Source organism: Ovis aries, chromosome 2 (assembly GCF_016772045.2).
Source record: "Ovis aries strain OAR_USU_Benz2616 breed Rambouillet chromosome 2, ARS-UI_Ramb_v3.0, whole genome shotgun sequence".
In the NCBI taxonomy this organism is placed as follows: Eukaryota; Metazoa; Chordata; class Mammalia; order Artiodactyla; family Bovidae; genus Ovis; species Ovis aries.
The window spans coordinates 53,339,408-53,362,035 of record NC_056055.1 but is presented as its reverse complement, the minus strand read 5'-3'; the positions used below and the strand labels follow the sequence as shown (position 1 = coordinate 53,362,035).

The following is a 22,628-nucleotide window of genomic DNA, read 5'->3' as shown; positions in this document are numbered from 1 at the left end:
GTGCGGCTTCTGTGATGACAGGTCTAAAGGGGCGGGGCCTCAGTCCGCAGTGTGCGGCCTGGGCTGACCGGATCCGGCCGGAGATGGGGAGCCAGAACCTGCGCCAAAGCGCTTGCTTGTGGGCGCCCGAACCAGGTTGGAGCCATCCCAGGCTTTCGAGCTGGTGTGAGCTGCCTGCGGAACTTGAGCCTCTTAGTGAAGGCATCTGGGTTAGCGCGCGTATTTGCCCTAATGGGGGAGATCTGTAGGGTTTGCAAAGTAGTGCAAAGAGCTTCAGAATTCTGTGAAAATGCGGGAATCTGGTTGGCCGGGGTCTCAAGTCTGTGAGGAAGAGCACTTTCTGTAGCCTACGGCGTGTAGGAGACAGGCAGTAAGAGTTAGGTCTATAGCTGTGGAGGTAGGTCGGCGAGAAGTCTGTGAATTTTATGAGCCAAAGTAGAGCCTTTGCTTTGTTCAGTCGACTGAACCTGTATGACTGTTACACACGTTCTGTAATTTAATTAGCGCTTGAGTCTTCAACTTCCCGGGAGCCCCACGAGTTCCCAAGATATGTCCAGGGGAGAGCGACGCTTACGAGCCACCGGTAGATGGCATCCCAGGTCCCTTGCAGAGCCGAGTGGCTCTGAGCCCAGAGCCTAGTGAGCTTCTCGATGGAGTCGGAGGTATTGATGGCTGTGTGATGGACTGGACCTGGTAAAGTTATCTCAAAGTCTCAGATTCTTTAGATCTCTGTGACTTTCTTTCTGTGAGTAGTTAAGAAGCGGCTTTACTAAACACCAATGGTGCGCTAGGCAAAATGAAAACAGAAAAAGAAAAAAATGTTCTGCTCTTACGGAACTGCTCAGATTGTCTTTCTAATACTTCTGTAATGCTCAGTTCAGTTCAGTTGCTCAGTCGTGTCCGACTCTTTGCGACCCGGTGAATCGCAGCACGCCAGGCCTCCCTGTCCATCACCAACTCCCGGAGTTCACTCAGACTCACATGCATTGAGTCGATGATGCCATCCAGCCATCTCATCCTCTGTCGTCCCCTTATAGAGGGTAAAATTGGAAGAGTTTTGTGTCATGGAAAAAGCTCAAATTTGAAGTCATTTGGTTTGGTAAGGACACTATACTAGCTGTATTGGGCAAATTACTTGATTACTAGCTAAATTTGGGTAAATTACTAGATTAAAAAAATAAATTTTTAAAAAGGTTTTTTATTATCGGGATCATTTTAAAAGTCTTCATTGAATTTGTTATAATATTGTTTTTGTTTTATGTTTTCGATGTTTTGGTGGGAGGCATCAGAATCTTAGCTCCCCACCAGGGATCCAACCCACACCCCTTGCATTGAAAGGCTAAGGGCAACCACTGGACCACCAGGAAAATCCCTAAAAATAAACTTTTCATTTTAGAATAATTTTAGATTTACAGAAAATTTGTGAAGATAGTACAGAAAGTTTCTGTGTACCCCACACTCAATTCTCTGCTTTGTTCTCCACAATTAATAATGTCTTACATTAGTATGGTACATGTGCTATAATTAATTAACCAATATTGATACATTATATATATCAATACATGTAAATATGTATTTAGGATACATCCTAAAGGAGATCAGTCCTAGGTGTCCATTGGAAGGACTGATGTTGAAACTGAAACTCCAATATTTTGGCCACGTGATGCGAAGAGCTGACTCATTTGAAAAGACCCTGATGCTGGGAAAGATTGAGGGCAGGAGGAGAAGGGGATGACAGAGGATTAGATGGTTGGATGGCATCACTGACTCAATGGACATGAGTTTTGGTAAACTCTGGGAGCTGGCAATGGACAGGGAGGCCTGGCGTACTGCAGTCCATGGGGTTACAAAGAATCTGACACAACTGAGCAGCTGAACTGAACTGATACATTATCATTAAAGTCCATACTTTATTCTGATTTCCTTAGTTTCTACCTAATGTCCCATCCAGAATAACACATTAGGTTTAGTTTTCATGTCTCCTTAAACTCCTCTTGGCGTTGATATTTTCTCAGACTTCCTTGTTCTTGATGATCTGGGCAATTTTATAGACAATTTTATTGATCAGATATTTCAGATATTTTGTAGAATGTCTTTCAGCTGGAATTTGTTTGATGTTTTTCTGATGAGGAATCTATTGCAAATCCATTTTCCCATTCTGTAGCTTGACTTTATTCTCTTAGTGGAGTCTTTCAATATGCAGAGCTTCTTTAACCTGTCCAGTTTACATCTTTTTGTTTATATTCAATGGTTTTTATGCCCTATTTTAAAAGTCTTTGTCTACTTGGAAATGAGTGTATTATCTTAGGTTATTGTCTAGGAACTTTATTATTTTACCTCTTATTTAATCATCTGGAATAGATTTCATGTATAGTGTGAAATAGATGTCAAGATTCATTTTTCCCTCATATGGTTATTTAGTTGAACCAGAAACTTTTACAAAAACTGTTATAGTACAATTTCCAAAAAGTTAAGAGCAAGATTCTTACAAGAAGCTAGAATGAACATATATCAAAGATAAGCAGGTAAAGCATGTGTGATGAGCAATTGAGGAAATTAGGGATTATATTAGTCAGAGTTCCGGGTGTGTGTATATGTGGATATACAAATGGAGAGGTTTTATTATAAGGAGTTGGCTCACAGTATTGCAGAGGCTGACAAGTCCCAAGCTGTCAAGCCAGAGACCCAGGATAGCTGATGGTGTAGTTCCAGTTCCAGTCCAAAGGCCTGAGAACCAAGAAAAATGCCAGTATAGTTACAGTCTGAAAGCCGGCAGCCTGAAGACCCAGGCAAAACTGATTTTTCAGTTCGAGTCCACTGGTAGGAAAAAAGACTAATGTCTCAGCTCAAAGGAAGTCAGTCAGAGAGAAATTCTCTTCTTCAGTTCTTTTGTCTATTCAGGTCTTCCACTGATTAGATGAGGACCCTCCCCCGCCCCACCACATTAGGGAGAGCAATCTGCTTTACTCAGTGAAAGTGAAAGTTGCTTAGTCCTGTCTTACTCTTTCGGACTCCATGGACTATACAGTCCATGGAATTATCCAGACCAAGTACTGGAGTGGGTAGCTTTTTCCCTTCTCCAGGGGACTTCCCAACCCAGGGATCAAACCCAGGTCCCCGGCATTGCAGGCAGATTCTTTACCAGCTGAGCCACAAGGGAAGCCCTTCCTGAGTAAAGGAAGCTTTACTCAGTGTGCCTATTCAAATGTTAATTTCATTCAGAACCATCCTTATAGACATATCCAGAATAATGTTTGACCAAATATTTGGTACCCTGTGGCCCAGTTAAGTTGACACATAAAATTAACCATCCTGGGTATTCACAGGCATTTGAAAAAAGAGTGCTAAAATGAGATTTTAGATTAGATATAAAGGTAGTTAGTGTCTACAGGATAGTAACACCATAACGTTTTCTAATAATCAGAAATCCTTTGCATCATCACCAGACAAAAATCTATTCGTTAACATATGACTTCACAGAATTAGCCTTTAATTTTTGTTTGTTTATTTATTTGGGGGGTAATTTCCTTTTTAAAATTTATTATTGGAGCTTTACAGTGTTGTGCGTCTGCTGTACAACAAAGTGAATCAGCTGTATCTATACATATATCTCCTTCCTTTTGAGCCTCCCTCCCACCCTGCCTCCCCTCTCGCCCCTCTTGGGCATCACAGAGCACCGAACTGAGCTCCCTGTGCTGTATAACAGCTCCCCACTAGCTGCCTATTTTACACATGGTAGTACGCAGAGTTAGCCCTTAATAACACATCATGAGTAAAGCAAAAGTTTGTTGCCTGGGTAATCTTTGGCTGCCCCTGATGTCTTTTCTTTGCAGCGTTTCCAAGTTTTGGATGATTTTTATGAACAAAACAATCCTTTCCCCCTTTTCTATGCAATGTCTGTTTTTCATAAAACACATGTTAATAATATATGATATGTTCCTGTCCCTCCTTGCACCATTGTCTCACTGTCTTAATTACTGCGTTGATATGTGGTGGTGTATATCCTCCAACTTCAAGATCATAAGATTATATTGACTATTTTCAGCCCATTCCATTTCTGTATAAATTTTAGGATCAGCTGGCCAGTTTTCATAGACACACATACACATGCATATCTTCTAGGATTTTTATTAGGATTGCATTAAATGTACAGATAAAACAGGTTTTTTATAATTGTTTGTTGTTCCAAATAATGTCAACATTCCCTTATTTAGTAAGAGTTGTGAATCTTTACAAGAACCTTTTTACTTTAGGACCAACAGAAAAATAATAATTTGGTGACTCTAAGCACACTGATCTTTTAAAACAGAACAAGGAGATTTTATTTTGTCAAGTAGACTTTCTGGGTGAAGAAGTAGAATATATATTTTAAGGCATTCCAGTGGTTTTAAATTTTCACATACTGAGTTTGAGTAACAGAGTGATATTCAAGTAGAGAAACCTCGTGGGTTATTAGACATATAGGTCTGAAGCTGAGGAGAGCAGTCTGAACTAAAGATAAAGATTTGGAACCTACTGACATATATAGATAGCTGTGGGCAAGGTTTAGAGTTTGAGGAGGAGGAAAAACAAAGGCCACACATGGAGACTTGAGGTTCTACTTCACATCTATATTACATAGTTTGAAGAAGAAAATGAGTCAGAAATAGTAAATTAAGGAGGAAGAGGGCTCTAGATCATATGTATGCGTGTGTGTTGGACATGCCAGCAGGTCTTGGTTTGTGCCAGAGAGCTCCTCATGGTGCTTATGACCACTGGGCAGGTCTTTGTCAGTCCTGAGTTCCCTCTCCCCACCACCCGCCCCTTCCAACTCCACTCGCCCCCCACCCACTTACTCCCCCTCTCCCCAGCATTACTAAAATCTTTGTGTGTTTTGGCTCTTGGAATTGATAACTGTTCTCTTTTTGCCAGATGGGGTTGATTATCTCCAGAGGATGAGTTTGCCCATCTGTTCAGGTTCATAAAGATGTGAATTGAATTTTGACTTTCTCTTAGGATTTTCTCCTGCCGTAGCCTGTGTGCTTGGCAGCATTATGCCGTGTGGATTAGCCTTCAGCCCCTGACAGCCATTCCTTCTCTTTCTGTCCACACGGCTAGGCCCTGGGAGCCCTTGGCTCAAAAGACAGATCTTTTGGGAATTCTCTGGCAGTCCAGTGGTTAGGACTCTGTCCTTCCACCGCAGGAAGCCTGGTCGGGGACCTAAGATCCCTGCAGCTGTGCATGTGGAAAAAAAAAGATGTTTTGTATAGTATATTTCCAGCTTGTTCCTTTAGCAACAGATTGTATAAACTTTTGTCTATGCACAGGGCCTATTGGAGAAGGTGATGGCACCCCACTCCAGTACTCTTGCCTGGAAAATCCCATGGACGGAGGAGCCTGGGTAGGCTGTGGTCCATGGGCTCGCAAAGAGTCGGACACTACTGAGTGACTTCACTTTCACTTTTCGCTTTCATGCGCTGGAGAAGGAAATGGCAACCCACTCCAGTCTTCTTGCCTGGAGAATCCCAGGGACAGGGGAGCCTGATGGGCTGCCGTCTATGGGGTCAGATAGAGTCGGACACGACTGAAGTGACTTAGCAGCAACAGGGCCTATTCAAATAGCCCTTCTGCTTTTATAGATAAAATCTCAGTGATGAAACAAACTTTCCCTATTTCAGTTGAAACTGAGATGGTAGTTGGGGTTACCCTTTCCTTTGAGAGTAAATAAAATTGCATCTAGCTCTTTACTCCATATTCAGTGGGAAGTCTAGTGCCATCCTGGAGCCTTCTGTGAATTCCAGGAGTGGGGAGGACGTTGACTTCTCATGACCATTCTGGGCCTAGGGTCCCTGGCCCTTGCTGAATTTGTAATTCACTCATGTTTCACCTCCCTCAGCTGATCTTTCTTTCTTTTTTTCCTAACCTAGACAGAATTCTTTTTCTCCCCCAAACCCCTTATGGGAAGCATTTGTGAATGGCAGGCTTTACTGAAGCTTTGGGGGTGATGTAAGGGGTAGAAAGATATCTACCTAAATAATTTAAAATTGAATATTTGAACCTCCCAGTTCCTTAAATATTCTTAAAAGACCTTCAACCATCTAAGGATGTTTTATTGACCCTCTCTCATATTCCCCTGCACATCTCTCTATTCACAATGCTTTATTAAGCCAAACCATTTTTCTATAGCCATCTCTTCTGGGAGTTTATATTTGCATATGAAAAGGCTTATTGCTATAGAAGACAAAATCCTTAAAGAAAACCTTAGGCCCTCTGACCCTAATCCTGAAGGAATGTGTTCTTTTTTGGTAATGAGAATACATTAATAGATCATTGGAGTATTATTCTTTGTTTTAAAGCAAGTTACTTTAAGTTCTGTGTTCCTCCTTTCTCAGAAGATAGGTCATATATTCTAATAACAAAAAAGAACATTTAATATTTACAAATGGTTGGAAGTCCTCTGTTTTGAGATTATGCCAATTTGATTTTTATCATTCTGTTAAAGAATAGTTTCCCAAATGAAGTATGAGAATTGTAAGTGTATGTCACTGAGGAGACCCCAGTTTTGCCTCAGGAGAGACTGTAAAAGGCCTGACAACAGTTGACATCTGCCTTGCTGTCCTATCCCCTGATTTGTAGTAGAGACCTCTAGTTTACAGGGCCCAGGTTGCAAGCATACTCTTCTAGAGATCATTTGCCTCCAAACAGCAGAAAACATCAATTTAGGATTCAAAATCCTTTAGTGTTCCCTGGTACTTCCACCACTCCCTGGTATTTCCACTGCAAAGAAATGTTTGATTGTAGTAGTTTAAGAAATAAGTCCAAGAAAAGAAAATTGCATCTGTTCACGTTTTAAAATTTATTTGGCTGCATTGGGTCTTAGTTGTGGCGCTTGGGGTCTTCGTTGTGGCAAATGGACTCTCTAGTTGTGGTGCATGGGCTTAGTTGCCCTGTGGCATGTGGGATCTTAGTTCACTGACCAGGGAGCAAACCTGCATCCCCTGAACTGCAAGGTAATTCATAACAACTAGACCCTCAGGGAAGTCCCTCTGGTTCCCTCTAATCACCTTTTGGTGAGAACATTTGCTTGGAGAGTTGAGGACTTTGAAAGTATTAAGGATAAATCAAAATTATTTTCTCCATTTATTAAGGGCAAAGGGACTGTTTACCCTCTCCCTAATTCCTAGAGTGTTTTATTGGAGACATGGTAAATCTGAGTCCTTATTCTAACCTTAGGAATAAAGATAAGTCTCTCTAAGGATTAAGTCTAGTAACCAGTTTTACAATATAGAGTTATCTCCTAGGTTGTGAACTAAATGAACTTTAGATATTCAAACAAGGGTCTCTTTGGAGATGTACAGGAGATTATTAGGATGTGCAGCCTTTTGTCTCTTGAGGAGATACTGTTCTTTCTTCTGTTTTGCTGTATACATTCATGAGATTTTATCCTAATTTTGCAGTCATTTTCAGGCTATCTTTTATTGCAGGAAAATGGAGAACAAGAGAATGGTCATGTTCCAGGTCTTGGGCGAGTTCTTGGGATTGGCCACCAAGTGAGGGTCCTTGATGTTGCTCAGGAAAGAAATTAGGAGTGAGCCATAGAAAAAGTGAAAGTGGATTTATTTAGAGAGATACACATTCCATAGGCAGAATGTAGTCCTCAGAAGGTGAGAGGGCCCAGGGCTGTGGGAGTGGTTAGTTTTTATAGGCCAAGTAATTTCATGAGCTAATGAGTGGGAGGATTATGCCAACTATTATTGCCTCATTTTCTTTATCAACAAAATAGGGATTAAAATAGTCATATCTTTATTGACTGAAATCTCTATCTCTAGCCTGGATTGCTTTCTCAGGGTCAGTTATATCTTACATACTGTCTAATGTGACTATCTGAAGGTTATCCCAGCACATCTCAAACTTAATATACATGTCCAAGGGACACATCTTTGTCCTCAAAACTACATTAACCATAACATCATCTTCTTAGCCAATCTGACTTTATTTATTTATTTTTAAAATTTATTTGGCTGCACCATTCAGTTTGTGGAATCCTAGTTCCCCAACCAGGGATTGAACCTGGGACCTTGCAGTGAAAGCACAGAGTCCTAACTACTGGACTGCCAGGGAATTGCCTAATCTGAGTTTAAAACTCTCTCCTTTGCCCTCTCACCCAGTTGTTGGCTATGAAAGAAAGGATCTTCTCTACTATATTCGTAGTCATTGTGTGCCAAGTTCCATCACTTTTGGCTCCTTAACACTGATGGAAGGGTTAGGGGGATTGTCTCTTTCCTTCCCCCTCAGTTCTATATTTACCACCCTAGTTTAGTTCCCCCTCATCTCCCATAGATCTTTCCTATCACTTATAAACTATTTAAGGATAAGAACTGTGATTACTATGTTACTTTTGTATTGTCTCTCTATGCCTGACTTAAAAGGTGTTTAATAAATACTTGTTAAATTGAGTTATTTATCTATTGTTTATTTATGGTTGCACCATGTGGCATGTGGGATTTTTCATTGCAGCGCATCCTTCAACTTGTTGTGGCACATGGGCTCAGTAGTTGCAGCATGAAAGCTTCCAGAATGCGCAGGCTTCAACAGTTGTGGCACACAGGCTTAGCTGCTCTGCACCATGTGGGATCTTAGTTCCCGGACCGCAGAATGAACTCCTGTATCCCGCATTTCAAGGTGAATTCTTTTTTTTTTAATTTTAATTGGAAGAAAATTGCTTTACAGTGTACAAGGTGGGTTCTTAACCACTGGACCACAAGGGAAGTCTCAGGAAGGGTAAACTTTTAATGGTCTTGGAGCATGACTTAAGGATGATCATGAAGTTGGTAGAGGGTTCCCCTAGAACAGGGTTTGTATTCTGCTCCTTCTGCCTGAGAGTTTCCAAAAAGACAGCAGCAATGCCAGCCCTTGGTATTTTGGCTTTACTGTCTTGAAATTTTTGGGTTTCCATTATTACCTATTTTCTTTGATCCTTCCCTCCTTCCTCCTCATCTCCTGGATCTCAGAAAGTCTTAGTGCTCAGCTACCTGCCAGCTAAATCTAAGTGTCAAATCCATGCAAATGCTGAAGAACTTTCAAGTACTGTGCTGTAAAAATTAATGTAAACAGTGGGACAAGAAGGTTCTGGCTTTTTATCCCTGTTTGAGTTGCTTCTGAAGATACCCTAAGCTTTCTTATGAGCATAATTGTTCCTGGTCAAGTGCCTAGAGAGCAGAGGACCTTAGTGCTTTCTTCCTCTGAACTTTTAACTGGGAAACTGGGATGCCTCAGCATCTACATCACAACCTTCAGACACTGACTGTTGCTCTGCTTAGTGTCTTTTCACCTCCCAGCTGCATTCCCCCATCATGTTCACAACCTAAATAGTAACAAACATGTATTGGGCATGTAGTATGCACCAGGTATTTATTTATTTATTTTTGTCCATGCTGCGAGCGGGCTTTGTTTAGTTGGGATGTGTGGGCTTCTCTTGTTGTGGAGCACATGCTCTAATGTGCATGGGCTTCAGTAGTTGCAGTGCATGGTTTTGGTATTTGCAGCTCCTTGGCTCTAGAGCACAGGCTTATTAGTTGTGGAGTATGGGCTTAATTGTTCAGAGGCACATGAGATCTTCCTGGACCCAGGATTGAACCGGTGTCTCCTGCTTTGGCAGGCGAATTCTTTACCATTGAGCCACCAGGGAAGCCCTAATTTAAAAGCATTTTGTCATTTGAACTTCAAAACCCTCTTATGAAGTAGATACTATCATTATTTCCTGGGAAATTGAAGTCATGTAGTTTGCCCTAGGTCACAAGTACCAGAGCTATGATTCAAATCCAGTTATGGTAGGCAGATTTCTAAGATGGCCCCCAAATGATCCTACCTCCTGGTGGTATTTATGTCCTTGTGGAATTCCCTTTTCCTGAGTGTGACTGCTTCTGATGAAAAAAAATAAGGAGATATCACTCTATTATTAGATTAGAAAAGATTGTGACTTCCCTCTTGCTATTGGACTTTATTGCCTTCTTGGTTTGCATGCTTTGAGGAAGCTACCTGCCATTTTGGAGAGGTCCACATGACAAGGAACTGAGACCAGTCAATGCCGACAAGGAGCTGAGGCCCTCTGTTCAAGTGCCCAGGAGAAATTGAGACCTGCCAACAATCATATGAGTGAGTTTGGAAGTGAATCCTTTTGCAGTCCAGCTGGAACTTTGCTTGCAGTCTGTAAGAAGCCTTGAACCAGAGGATCTGATTAAGCCATACCCAGATTTCTGACCCACAGAAACTATGAGATAATATTGAAAATTTTTTTAATTGATAAAGATTTTTTAAATGTTATTGTTCAGTGTTACAGAGTACATATTAGTATATCACTCCCAGTTTGCTGATGGGAAATATGCTTATGTAGACTTTTGAAGTCAACTTGGTATATATATTGATAGCACTAAAATATTTTTGTTTTTTTAAATAAAAAATTTTAATTGAAATAGTTGATTTACATTGTGTTAATGATTTGTACAGCAAAGTGAGTCAGTTATAGATACATATATCTTCTTTTTTAATATTCTTTTCCATTATGGTTTATCATAGGATATTGATAGTATAGTAATTATTATAGTAGTAATATTGTTCTCTGTGCTGTACAGTAACTGTGAGATAATAAATGCAGTTTTAAGCTACTAAGTTTTGGGGTAATTTGTTACATGACAATAGGTACCATACCAGGTGAATATGATTGGCTTCAAATTTCATGCTCTTCACGATTTTATTAGGTTGTTTCCCACTACTCTATACTTTTTCCAAGTGCAGAGTGACTTTCCATCCTTTGTTGGATGGCCTCTGCATCCCCTAGGAGAATCACTGGTTCCATAAGAGTTTTTTTGTTTGTTTTGTTTTTTGGTCTCTATTCTTAGTTCCAGAACCCAGAAGTTCAACATCTTTTTAGTCCCTTGCTCTTGAGGTTAGGACAGCTGGGCTAAAGAGCTAGATATTTCAACCTCCAGAAGTCCAGAGAATGCTCCTCAGGCATCTTTGTTGTCTAGGCTTGTGGAGTTGCTTTGCTCAAAATCTTTCTTTGGATATTTCTCTAAATTTGGACAAACCCTGGATAAATCAAGTCTTCCCCTTTCCTTCTCCAGGCTCCTACTTACAGCTAGCTAGGTTTGCTTTTAGAGGGCAAAGACCCTGTTAGATTAATATAGACCCTCCCTGGGTCTGACAGGCAGAATCCAGCTGTGCCAACGGCTTGCAAACACAGAAACTTGAGGAGGGCTTAATGAGGACTCGGAGCTTCCCAGGTGACTCATTGTAGAGAATCTGCCTGCCAATACAGGCGATGAGGGTTCAATCCCTGGATGGGGAAGATTCCCTGGAGGAGGAAATAGCAACCCACTCCGGTATTCTTACCGAGGAAATCCCATGGACAGCGGAGCCTGGTAAGCTACAGTCCATGGGGTCGCAAAAGAGTCGGACACGACTTAGCGACTAACCAACAAATTAGTTTCAGTGTGGTACTTTCTTGTTAGTGTTACAGAGGGATAGACTCTTTAAGGAAGTCGGACAGAAATTCTCAATGAAAAGAATCTGTTCCTGGGTAGAAGCCCCGCCCACATGAAAGGGGCACAAAGCTGCAATTCCCGCCTCACACAGGTGCCGGGGAAGCCCGCCCCTCCCGGCCCTAAGCCTCGTTAGTGGGCCGAGTTGCCTTCATTCTTTTACTGAGGCAAGCGGAAAGGGACCCCGCCTCCTACGTGCCCTTCGGGGGCGGGGCGGCGGACTGGGCGTGAGTTGATTGGCTGGGAGGCGGGGCGCCAGGGCTTGGCTCCATCCCGGCGCTCGCTCGGATCCCGGGTGGAGTGAGGGAGGGAGTCCCGATCGCCTTTACCTCCCAGCGATGGCGCCGTGGTGCCGCGCCCAGTCCCCCGCCTGCCGGCCGGTAGTCCCCACTATCGGGAGCCCGCTCAGACGGTGAAGATTGGAGCGGGTCAGACGGAGCGGCGGGACGCTGCCTGCGACGGGGACCATGAGGAGCGGCGAGACCCGTGGGGTCGATAGCGGGAACTGCCGCGGCACCTGCTAAGAGGGAAGAGGGAGCGGCCCGGCGCAGCGGCGGGGCGGGGGCGCGGCGGAGGATCGCCGGCTGCTCGGCCATGTCGCTGCTCTGCGTGCGCGGTGAGTGCACGGACGGGGTGGAGGGACCGAGGTCGCTCAGGGATCTCCACGAGCTTCCAGTGGGCGTCGGGTTACCACCTTTTCCAAACTTCACGCCCCGCCCGTGTCTCGGGGAACCATTATGTTGACTCCTTTATGAACATCTTGAGTTCTTTCCACTCTTGTTTTTCCTCACGCTCCTGTGAGGGACTGTTACCTCTCCGTTCCGGTGGCCATGTGACAGTGTTGTTGGCTGGCAGGCCCAGATCCTATTAAATAATATCTAGAGCTGTCCTCTAGTGAGAGTGGACGAGCTAGGGACCACGGATAGCGGGCGTCAATTGAGCGGGCAGCCTCTATTCTTTTCTTCCTTCTCACCGCACCGTAAAATCTCAGTCGGCTTAGTAGCAGGTTCTTTCTAATCATGCTTTGAAGGAGTACAGCTGTCATATCCCTCCTTCCAATGTATTTATTGGCGTTCCACCCCCCTGTTGCTTGTCTTTGTCCCCTGCTTCTCCTGTGTAGTCCAGGCTAACTGTATGCTCATATTCGACTTGAAAAGGTGTGTCGGCTTCTCTTCTTTCAGAGCAGAGCATAAGAAGTATGATTTACTTATTTATATTTACTTCTCTCACACTAACTAAAGGTGAAGTCCTTTATTGCTTTTCCACTGAGGACGCTTGACCCACCTGAGACGATATTTTAACTCAAGAGCTTTGGGGTTTAAGATGAGGCAAGGTGTGTCGACTAAGCTTCATGAGGGTAGAGGCTGTTTCTTAATGGTTTTTGTGTTCTAGGCGCCTGATATAGTAGAAGCGCAGGGCTGGTTTTGAATGAGTGCAGGGACTGTGATTTTAGAGATTATCAGATCAGGAAAAGCAGGGTTTGGATTACCTATTGAATTTGATCTTGGGAAATTCAAGTTACAGCCTATCGTATCCGTGTTGAACAAGGTGGGATAAGGTGGCTCAGTTGTGAGTGAGGGAATTTATCTATGAGAACCTTTTCCCAGCACCTTTCATTGGATAGAGTTCATGTTTCTTTTGATTCTGTGGATTAGAAGCATTGTTGGTTGTGATCTCTGTTAAGTGTTTCCCCCAGCTTCTGGCAAATGAAACTGCTTTCCTCTGTTCTCTCCCACTGTTTTGTTAAATCTGTATTAACCCAAAATGGATTTGGTTATTTCTAGGGATTATGAGACACACAGAAATTTTCTTCATGGTTGATTTTTCATTAATGAGAATTTTGCTTTGCTTTTAGTAAGACATTTTCTCTCAGCAGCTGGGAATCTATTTATTCCTTTAGATCCCTGCTGTTGAGTAGCAGGATTTGGGAGAGGTTGGGGTTTGCAGTGTCCCTTGGACAGTTTTAATTCTCTACTGCCACACTGTATTACAGAACTATCCCTTATGAAAGATTCTTCAGCCAGAAGCACTATTAAACCAGAAATTCCTCTTTAATTGAATTGATGCTTCAGAGAAGGAGCTGCTGCTTTCAATTTGTTCTAATATCAGGCAGCTTTCATTTTCAAGGAATTCTGTTCAGCTAACTATGCTCTTTCTCTCTGTAATTGAAAATAATCTGAAAAATAATGCACAATATATGTTAAAACTGAATCACTTTGCTGTATACTTGTAACTAATACAACACTGTGAATTAACCATAACTCAATTTAGAAAAAAAAAATTCAAACAGTATTTAATCTGATGTTGAATTTGACAAACTGATATTGATTTAATCATTCCAAATATCTCAATCAAGAAATCAATTTCTTGGTTTAAACCCTTTAATCATGCCTTATCCCCTGGAGGTTAAGGGTTCTCGGTAGTATGACTCTAGTCCTCCTTTTGGCCCTATGTTCTTGCCCATCCTTACGCAGATATTTTGCTCAGCACTAGCTTTGTTCATTCGCACCATGGCAGCGTTCTGTTTTCTGCTTGTTGAAAGTGTGTTCTTCCTTTCCTAGCTTATAGTCTACTTTTGTTGTTGAAAATGTCCTCAGTTCCTCACTCCGCAGTGATCTTTCTCTTTTAATGCTTTAAATTCCTTAAAACATAAATTACTTATGATCTGAACAGTGCTGCTGATTTGGCGATGAATTGTATACCGCCTAGCAACTACTCTTGCCCTGTGTTCATGGTGACCCAGCCTAAGGAGATAAAAGCACTGGTCAGATCAGTTCTGGAATTCTGTGTTCAATTAGGGTATTTGATTCTAAGAGGCAAACTGAGAAATTAGTTTGTTCAGAGGAGAATAATTAGAATAACGAAGGGTGTAGAAACCATTTGAGGAATTGGGAGGTTTTATTCTTGCAGAAGGATCATAATAGTAAATGAAAATTGTCTAAACTGTTGCTCAGAGAGAACTAGGACAAGTCAGCCAGTGTTGAAAACGATAGACATTTTAGCTTTTAACATAAGAAAGAACTTAGAGTTGTTAACAAATGGAATGGACTACTTATGAGAATTTTTAACATAGGATACTTAAGCAGAGATTGAATGAGTGGTAAAAGGAATTTCAACGTTGAGTGGGAGGTTAGACTTGAATTTTGAAAAAAAAAAATTCTTTTATATAATTCACTTAAGTCTTTCAAGTATCTGGCACAGCTTTCCTCACAATACTGGTATCTTTTGCTTCCATAGGAGCCTGTACCACCTAAACAACTCCAGTAAACTAAATCAAGGATTTTCTTTAACTTTTGATGTCTTGATGTTCATGACAGTTTTCTCCAAATAAATGAGCACTTTGAGAATTGAGTCTTTCCATATTTCCTTGTAATTGCTATAGTGCTTATAACGGAGCTCTGGATTTTTCTCCCTAATTTGAACTAAAAGTGACCATACTTATTAAAAAATCTAAAACAAAAAATGTTTTTGGGGTATAAGAAGCAATATATGCTAACATACAGAATCACAGAAAATTGAGAAAATCCAGAAAAGTGTAAAAAGGAAACTAAAAATCATCATGGTCCTATCACTTGCTCAGCATCGTTCAGTTTTTTGTTCATTGCTTTCATTGTTTTGTTTTTATTATAGAGGTGATATATATGTATGATAAGAGATTCAGTTTAGGATGTGACGTGAAAGGACAAAGTTCTCCTGTCTTCATTCCCTATTCTTACTCCCCAGAGGTAACTACTGTTTACTCTTTCTTATCCATCTTGGAAATTTTCATTACATTTAAATATATAGATTCTACAATTGGAGGTATATTTAACTTTTTAAAAAGCTTAATGATTTATTTTCCTATTAGCTTTTGTGAGTTTAAATTGTTCCTTTTAATGGCTGTGGAGTACCGTTTCATTTTATGAGCATGTGTAATTTGACCAGTTTCATATTGATGAACAATCAGAATTTTTTTTGCTATTATAAATTTTGCCTTTATAAACAATATAATTTTGCTGTTATAAACAATGCCACAATGAACATCGCTATAGATAGTTTTATTATGTTTGGAGATCGCCAGTCAGCTTTCCATCTGTCTTTTCTGTGTGATTTGCTCATTGCTGTTCTCTTGGCATAATAATTATACTTACCTGGACTCATTAGCAAACCAGCTACCTCAGGAGCTCTCATATCAGCAATCCTCTATTAGAAGCAGGTCCTTTACCAGTGGGTAAAACTTTATGTTTACCAAAATCCTGAAGACCTCAGCTCTTTTAAGTTTGACCTGTGATTTTCACGTACTTGTTTATCTTCTTTGATTATTTAAAAATTTATTTTCTGTGTGTTAGTCGCTCAGTTGTGTCCAACTCTTTGCAACTCTATGGACTGAAGCCTGCCAGGCTCCTTTGTCCATGGAATTCTCCAGGCAAGAATACTGGAGTGGTTTGTCATTACCGTCTCCAGGGGATGTTTCCAACCCAGGGATCCGAACCTGAGTCTCCTGTACTGCAGGCAGATTCTTTACTGTCTGAGCCACCAAGGATGCTGAATATTTATTACTTGTGTTTTTAAAACAGAACAAACCAATATCACTAGTAATGAGAACTATATCAAGTCAATGTATGTTGTGACTTGCCCTTAGAAAAACTTATATTTTATAAGCACATATCAGTCATCTAACTAACTGAGCAGATACTACTGGGAAATTCTTAGAAGGTAGACTCTGATGGACACTCAGGACACCTGTTGATTGTGGGTTAATTCTAGCCTGAGAAGACTCCAGAGATATATTTTGATTTATTATCACTCTGAAAAGTAGGAATAATAATGATTTTAGAGTTTTCAGGTATAAGAACAGGTTGGTCAGGGGTTTCTTCTCATCTTATTTCTGCAACATTGTCATCTGCCTCAGCTAACTCCTTGCTGCTGGGTTTTCATCACATCAAGTAAAGTAGTTTCTGCCCTCATGAACAGAGTTGCTGTTGGGTTCCTTTTGCTTAGCTGTGGCAGCAGGAAGTTGATTATGCCTTATTTGAGCCAGGCAGCAGGGAAGGGGAAAAGGACCAATTTCCTCTGCCAAAGAGAGTTGTCACAATTGTGTTCTTCCTTGTAAGCAGTACATTCTATAATTTTTTTAGTTTTTGGAGGTTAAGTTTCTAGAAGTTGCACTCTTTAGGCCAGCAGGCTGAGTGTTGATCCTGTTTTACCAGTGCAAGGTATTTCAGACTTTGCTATGTGAATTTGTTTAAAGTTTGGGATGTGTATCATTGGTAAATATTTGTAGAGTACCTTTTTTATGCCTGTTTATGATACATATCTGTAGATAAGAGTCCAAGCAATCTACATAGGTCTTAAAATGTTAATATCTCCTTTCTTAGATAAACTCAGAATCCATTAGGATTATTAAGTCTGAGTTGGGATAAGTAGAATAAGTTAAGTTCCTGCTAGAGTGGGGAAATACTGCACTATTTTTTCTAACTTTTAAATAAAGCACTATTCTTTAAGTTGGGGTGTTCTATACATATATTAATAGTGGATTGTCTTTAATAAAGTTCAGAAAAGAGTCAATATTTATATATTAAAATTTTTTTTGATTTATATGTATATTAAAGTAACAAGTCTTTAAGTATATGACTCACTGAATTATCACAAAGTGAACACACTCATGTAATCACCACCTTGGTCAAGAAATAGAATACTACTAACACCCCAGAAGCCCACGTACTCTTCCTTTCAGTCAGTACTTCCACCCATTTCCCCCAAAGGTAATGTTATACTATTCCAACACTACAGAATAGTTTAGTATTTTTTTTGTAACTATTAAACTTCATTTATTTATTTTTTTAAAATAAACTTTATTTTTTAAGAGCAGTTTTAGGCTCACAGCAAAATATAATATAGTTTGCCTGTTTTTGAGCTTTTAAGAATTGATGTATTATTGAACATATTGGACTTCTCATAAATGGAATTATACAATATTTTTGGGGGGAATGCTTCTTCTGCTTAATCTTATGCTTGTCAGATGCTTCCACTTGATGGATTTTGCAGTAGTTTATTTATATTGCTGTGTAGCAGCTCAGTGTATGAATATGCCACAGTTTATTTACCTTTGCTGGATATATTTCTTTTTCTATCTTGGACTGTGATTTTATAATGCCACTCCAAATGTTTTTGTATGTTGTGTCTTTTGGTCTTACATTCGTATGTATTTCTGATGGGTGTGTGTATATATGTGGGATCAAAATACTTGTTATGTTCAACTATAAGTTGATAATGTAAAACAGTCTTCTAAGATCTACCAGTTTACCCTCCTAGTAACTGTATTTTTGATATTCCTCAAAAAGAAAAAAAAAAAGGAAATTTGGCCAGGTTATCAAACCACTTCATAGGAATTAATACATACTTTTTGCATGTAAATCCTATAGGCTTGGTAATGTCTTTTTTTTTTTTTTTTAATGACCTGACCATTATGCTCAAATTGATGCCTCACATTTAAGACTGAAATTTGTGGCTCTCATTTTTTTGAAAGAAATATTGAATTCTTGTTTATCATGCTGAACAAAGATAATAGCTTAGCCCTGAACTTAGTGGCATTACATACCTTTAAAAAGGAATATCATTTTTCTAAAGAGAGAAGTTACATATTTTTATATTTGCAACTTTTTTGTAAGTCTGAAATTATTTTTGGGGCTTCCCTGGTGGCTGAGAGGTTAAAGCGTCTGCCTGCAATGCGGGAGACCTGGGTTCGATCCCTGGATCGGGAAGATGCCCTGGAGAAGGAAATGGCAACCCACTCCAGTATTCTTGCCTGGAGAACCCCATGGACGGAGGAGCCTGGTGGTCTACAGTCCACGGGGTAGCAAAGAGTTGGACACGACTGAGCGACTTCACTCACTAAGTCACTAATTATTTTTAGATGAAAAGTTTTAAAAGAAATTACTGACATGAGAAAATGCATGTGAGCATGGAGCTCAATGAAAAAGGGGATGAGGAGAAAGGTCAAACGGTAGGTAACTGTAGAGGGGAAAAGGCTGAAAGATACATATCAAGATATTAACAGTGAGAAGCTCCTAATGGCCAAAGATGGGCAATTTGCATCATCAATAAGGATAAAACCCACAAGCTTGAAGTACATCAGCTATGTTTATATCTATGACTTCGTCATATTGAAAATAACAGCAACTAATTGGTCACTGTTGGAGGACCACATATTTTGATAAGATTTGAACTGTCAGAGAAGGGCGGTGAGATCCATTTTCTTAGGGCTATATAAAAATAACTTATTTCCTTTTGTATAGAATACTTAGGTGTAGCTGCTCCTGATGAGGAAGATCAGGCAACCAGCTTTGTATTTCCTCCTTTGTTGTGATCTTTCTGTGATTACTGAGAAAGAAAAGAAAAATGTAGGTATTGGTAGAATTTTATGTTCAGCCTTATAAAGGAAATTGTCTCATTCTTCCATTTGTCTTCTTCAGTAAAAATAAATTCTCAGGTGTAATCTCCAAAAGCAACTATTTAAGAGAGGCCCTGACATCAAAGGAAAAAGTCATCAAGGCTTCCTTTTTGGTGTGTGCAGTGAACCCCATAGTGATAAAATATGTGGTCAAAATATGACAAGAGAAATTTCATGCTAGGGTGTATGTATACAAATTGTTTCCTCCTAAACAATTATAGAAGATAGGAAAAATAAATTCTTAATCACAAGAAAGTACATATTTCCAAAAAGGAAAATCCTTTTTTCTATTACTTCTTTCTGTGCATTTAGTTCTTAGTACTTTTTTGGGACTGGAGAACAGATAGGCCTGTGGACTGTGTTAGGCTATTAATTTTCTCTTGCAGCTGTTTGCCTTAATAATTTTCATAGTGTTTTACTATAAGTGGTATTGAGAAGAGGCTAGAGGGCTGTGAATGAGGAAGATTCACCTAGCAACTAAGGGACTGGACAGTGGGAAGGTAATTGCTTTTATATGTGATTCAGAGTGGGACAGAGATGATTCAAAGGGCTAGCTCACTGATGTTTCTGTTAGTTATGAGCCAAATTTGTAGAGCCTTTATCTGCAAATGGATACAGAAAATCTGCTTGCCAAGGAGAGGATGGTGAATGATACAGATATCTCTGTCTACCTCATTTCAGCCATCCACACCTATGATCACATCCTAGAGTATGTCACTCCCTGGAATGGTGCTCTGCTTTTATAATTTTAAACTTCATCATCTGACTATTTGATGATGCTCTCCAGTCTGTCTTTCTTGCTTTTACTCTTACTATGCTTTACTAGTGTGATATGGGGTAGATATTAAAAGTTTTGGTTTTAGGCAGATCTGAGTTAGAGAGTTGACTCATTGGAAAAGACTTTGATGCTGGGAGGGATTGAGGGCAGGAGAAGAAGGGGATGACAGAGGATGAGATGGCTGGATGGCATCACTGACTCGATGGACGCGAGTCTGAGTGAACTCTAGGAGTTGGTGATGGACAGGGAGACCTGGCGTGCTGCGATTCATGGGGTCGCAAAGAGTCAGACACGACTGAGCGACTGAACTGAACTGAACTGAGTTAGTGAATATATCAGCTCCACCACTTATGTTGTATATCCTTACATGTTACTTAACCTTAATTTCTACATCTTTAAAATTTACACATGTATTCAAACTATTTATGAAGCTCCTATTAAAGGTAGATACACAAGTAAAGAATATGATTTCAGGAACTTCCCTAGAAGTCTAGTGGTTGAGACTCTGCGCTTTCAATGCAGGGGATGTGGCATGGGTTTAATTCCTTGTTGGGGAACTAAGCTCCCACATTCCATGCAGTGTGGCCAGAGGGGAAAAAAAAAGATATAAACAATACAATAGAAAGGATTAACAAGTTAAAGGTTAATTAAATCCAAATTCTAATAAAAATAGAAACATCAGGGCTGGAAAATGGATCATGCCTGAAAGATACTGCCAACATTAAAAAGTACTGTGAACTCAGTTCAAGATGGAGGAGTAGAAGGATGTGTGCTATTCTCCGCCTGTAGGAACACCGAAATCACAACTAGCTGTTGAGCAGCCATTGACAAGAGGATACTGGAGCCCACCAAAGAAAGATACCCCATGTCCAAAGACAAAAGAAGCTGCAACAAGGTGGTAGGAGGGGTGCAAACATGATAATATCAAATCTCATACCCCTTGAGAAGGTGACCCACAATCTGGAGCACGGTAATACCAAAGAAGTTCTCCCACTGTTATGAAGTTTCTGAGCCTCATGTCAGGCTTCCCAACCTGAGGATCCAGCAAAGGGACCGGAAATCCCCAAGGAATCTGACCTTGAAGGCCTATGGGTTTGATTATAGGACTTCCCACAGGATGGGGGGAAACAGAGACTCCACTCTTGGAGGGCACAAACAAAATCTTGTGCACTCCAAGACCCAGGGAAAAGGAGCAGTGACCCCACAGGAAACAGAATCAGAACTACCTGCTAGTGTTGGAGGGTCTCCTGTGGAGGTGTGTGTTGGCAGTGGCTTTCCATGAGGATGGGATACTGGCAGCAGCTTGTACTGGAAGGGGCCCCTTGGCATTAAGTCCTTTTGGAGGTTACCACTAACCCTATAGAGCTCAGTAGACCTCAGGGCTGGGTCACTCAGACCAGACAACTAACAGGGAGGGCACAACCCCACCCATCAACAGGTAACTGGATTATAGTTTTACTGAGCATAGCCCTGCCCACCAGAGCGAGACCCAGTTTTTCCCACCACCAGTTTCTCCGATCAGGAAGCTTATACAAGCCTCAGCCTTCTCCATCAGAGGGAAGACATAAGAAGCAAGAAGAACCACAGTCCTACAATGGCTAGAACCAAAAATCACACCACAGAAAGTTAACCAGGATGAAAAAGTAGGAGGTTTTTGTTCCAGACGAAGGGACAAGATAAAACCCCAGGGAAACAACCAAATGAAGTGGAGATAGGCAACCTTCCAAAAAAATAATTCATAATGCTAGTGAAGATGATTCAGGATCTTGGATAAAGAATGAAGGCAAAGATTGAGAAGATGCAATAAATGTTTACCAAAGACCTAGAAGGATTAAAGAACAAACAGAGAGGAACAGTACATTCAGATCAGTTCAGTCGCTCAATCGTGTCTGACTCTTTGCAACCCCATGAATCACAGCACGCCAGGCCTCCCTGTCCATCACCAACTCCCGGACTTCACTCAAACTCATGTCCATCGAGTCGGTGATGCCATCTAGCCATCTCATCCTCTGTCATCCCCTTCTGCTCCTGCCCCCAATCCCTCGAAGCATCAGGGTCTTTTCCAATGAGTCAACTCTTCGCATGAGGTGGCCAAAATATTGGAGTTTCAGCTTCAGCATCAGTCCCTACAATGAATACCCAGGACTGATCTCCTTTAGAATGGACTGGTTGGATCTCCTTGCAGTCCAAGGGACTCTCAAGAGTCTTCTCCAACACCACAGTTCAGAAGCATCAATTCCTCGGCGCTCAGCTTTTTTCACAGTCCAACTCTCACATCCATACATGACCACTGGAAAAACCATAGGCTTGACCAGACCATTACTTTGTTGGCAAAGTAATATCTCTGCTTTTCAATATGCTGTCTAGGTTGCTCATAACTTTCCTTCCAAGGAGTAAGCGTCTTTTAATTTCATGGCTGCAGTCACCATCTGCAGTGATTTTGGAGCCCCCCAGAATAAAGTCTGACACTGTTTCTACTGTTTCCCCATCTATCTGCCATGAAGTGATGGGACCAGATGCCATGATCTTAGTTTTCTGAACAATACATTAGAAGGAATCAATAGCCGAGTAACTGATGCAGAAGAACAGATAAATGACCTGGAGGACAGAATGGTGGAAATAACTGCTGCAGAGCAGACTACATAAAAAAGGAATGAAAAAAAAAAAATGAAGACAACCTAAGAGACCTCTGGGACAACATTAAATGTACCTACATTCACAGTATAGGAGTCCCAGAAGGAGGAGAGAGAGCGAGAGAGAGAGGACCCAAGAAAATATTTGAAGAAATAATAGCTGAAAACTTACCCTACATGGTAAAGAATCTGCCTGCAATGCGGAGACCTGGGTTCAATCCCTGGGTTGGGAAGATCCCCTGGAGGAGGAAATGGCCACCTACTCC

The 22,628-nt window shown here is 40.9% G+C and overlaps 1 protein-coding gene across 2 annotated transcripts in view; it reads left to right on the top strand.

Moving 5' to 3' along the window:
• The first annotated feature begins 11,789 nt into the window (after positions 1–11,789).
• The window catches only part of UNC13B (unc-13 homolog B), a 219,448-nt gene continuing 208,609 nt past the window's right edge, over positions 11,790–22,628 (top strand). For both annotated transcript variants that reach the window (XM_042243292.2, XM_042243290.2), the window contains exon 1: positions 11,790–12,135. In XM_042243292.2, the coding sequence (XP_042099226.1) occupies positions 12,114–12,135 (22 nt within the window). In that variant the 5' untranslated portion in view covers positions 11,790–12,113. The remainder of the gene's footprint in view (positions 12,136–22,628) is intronic.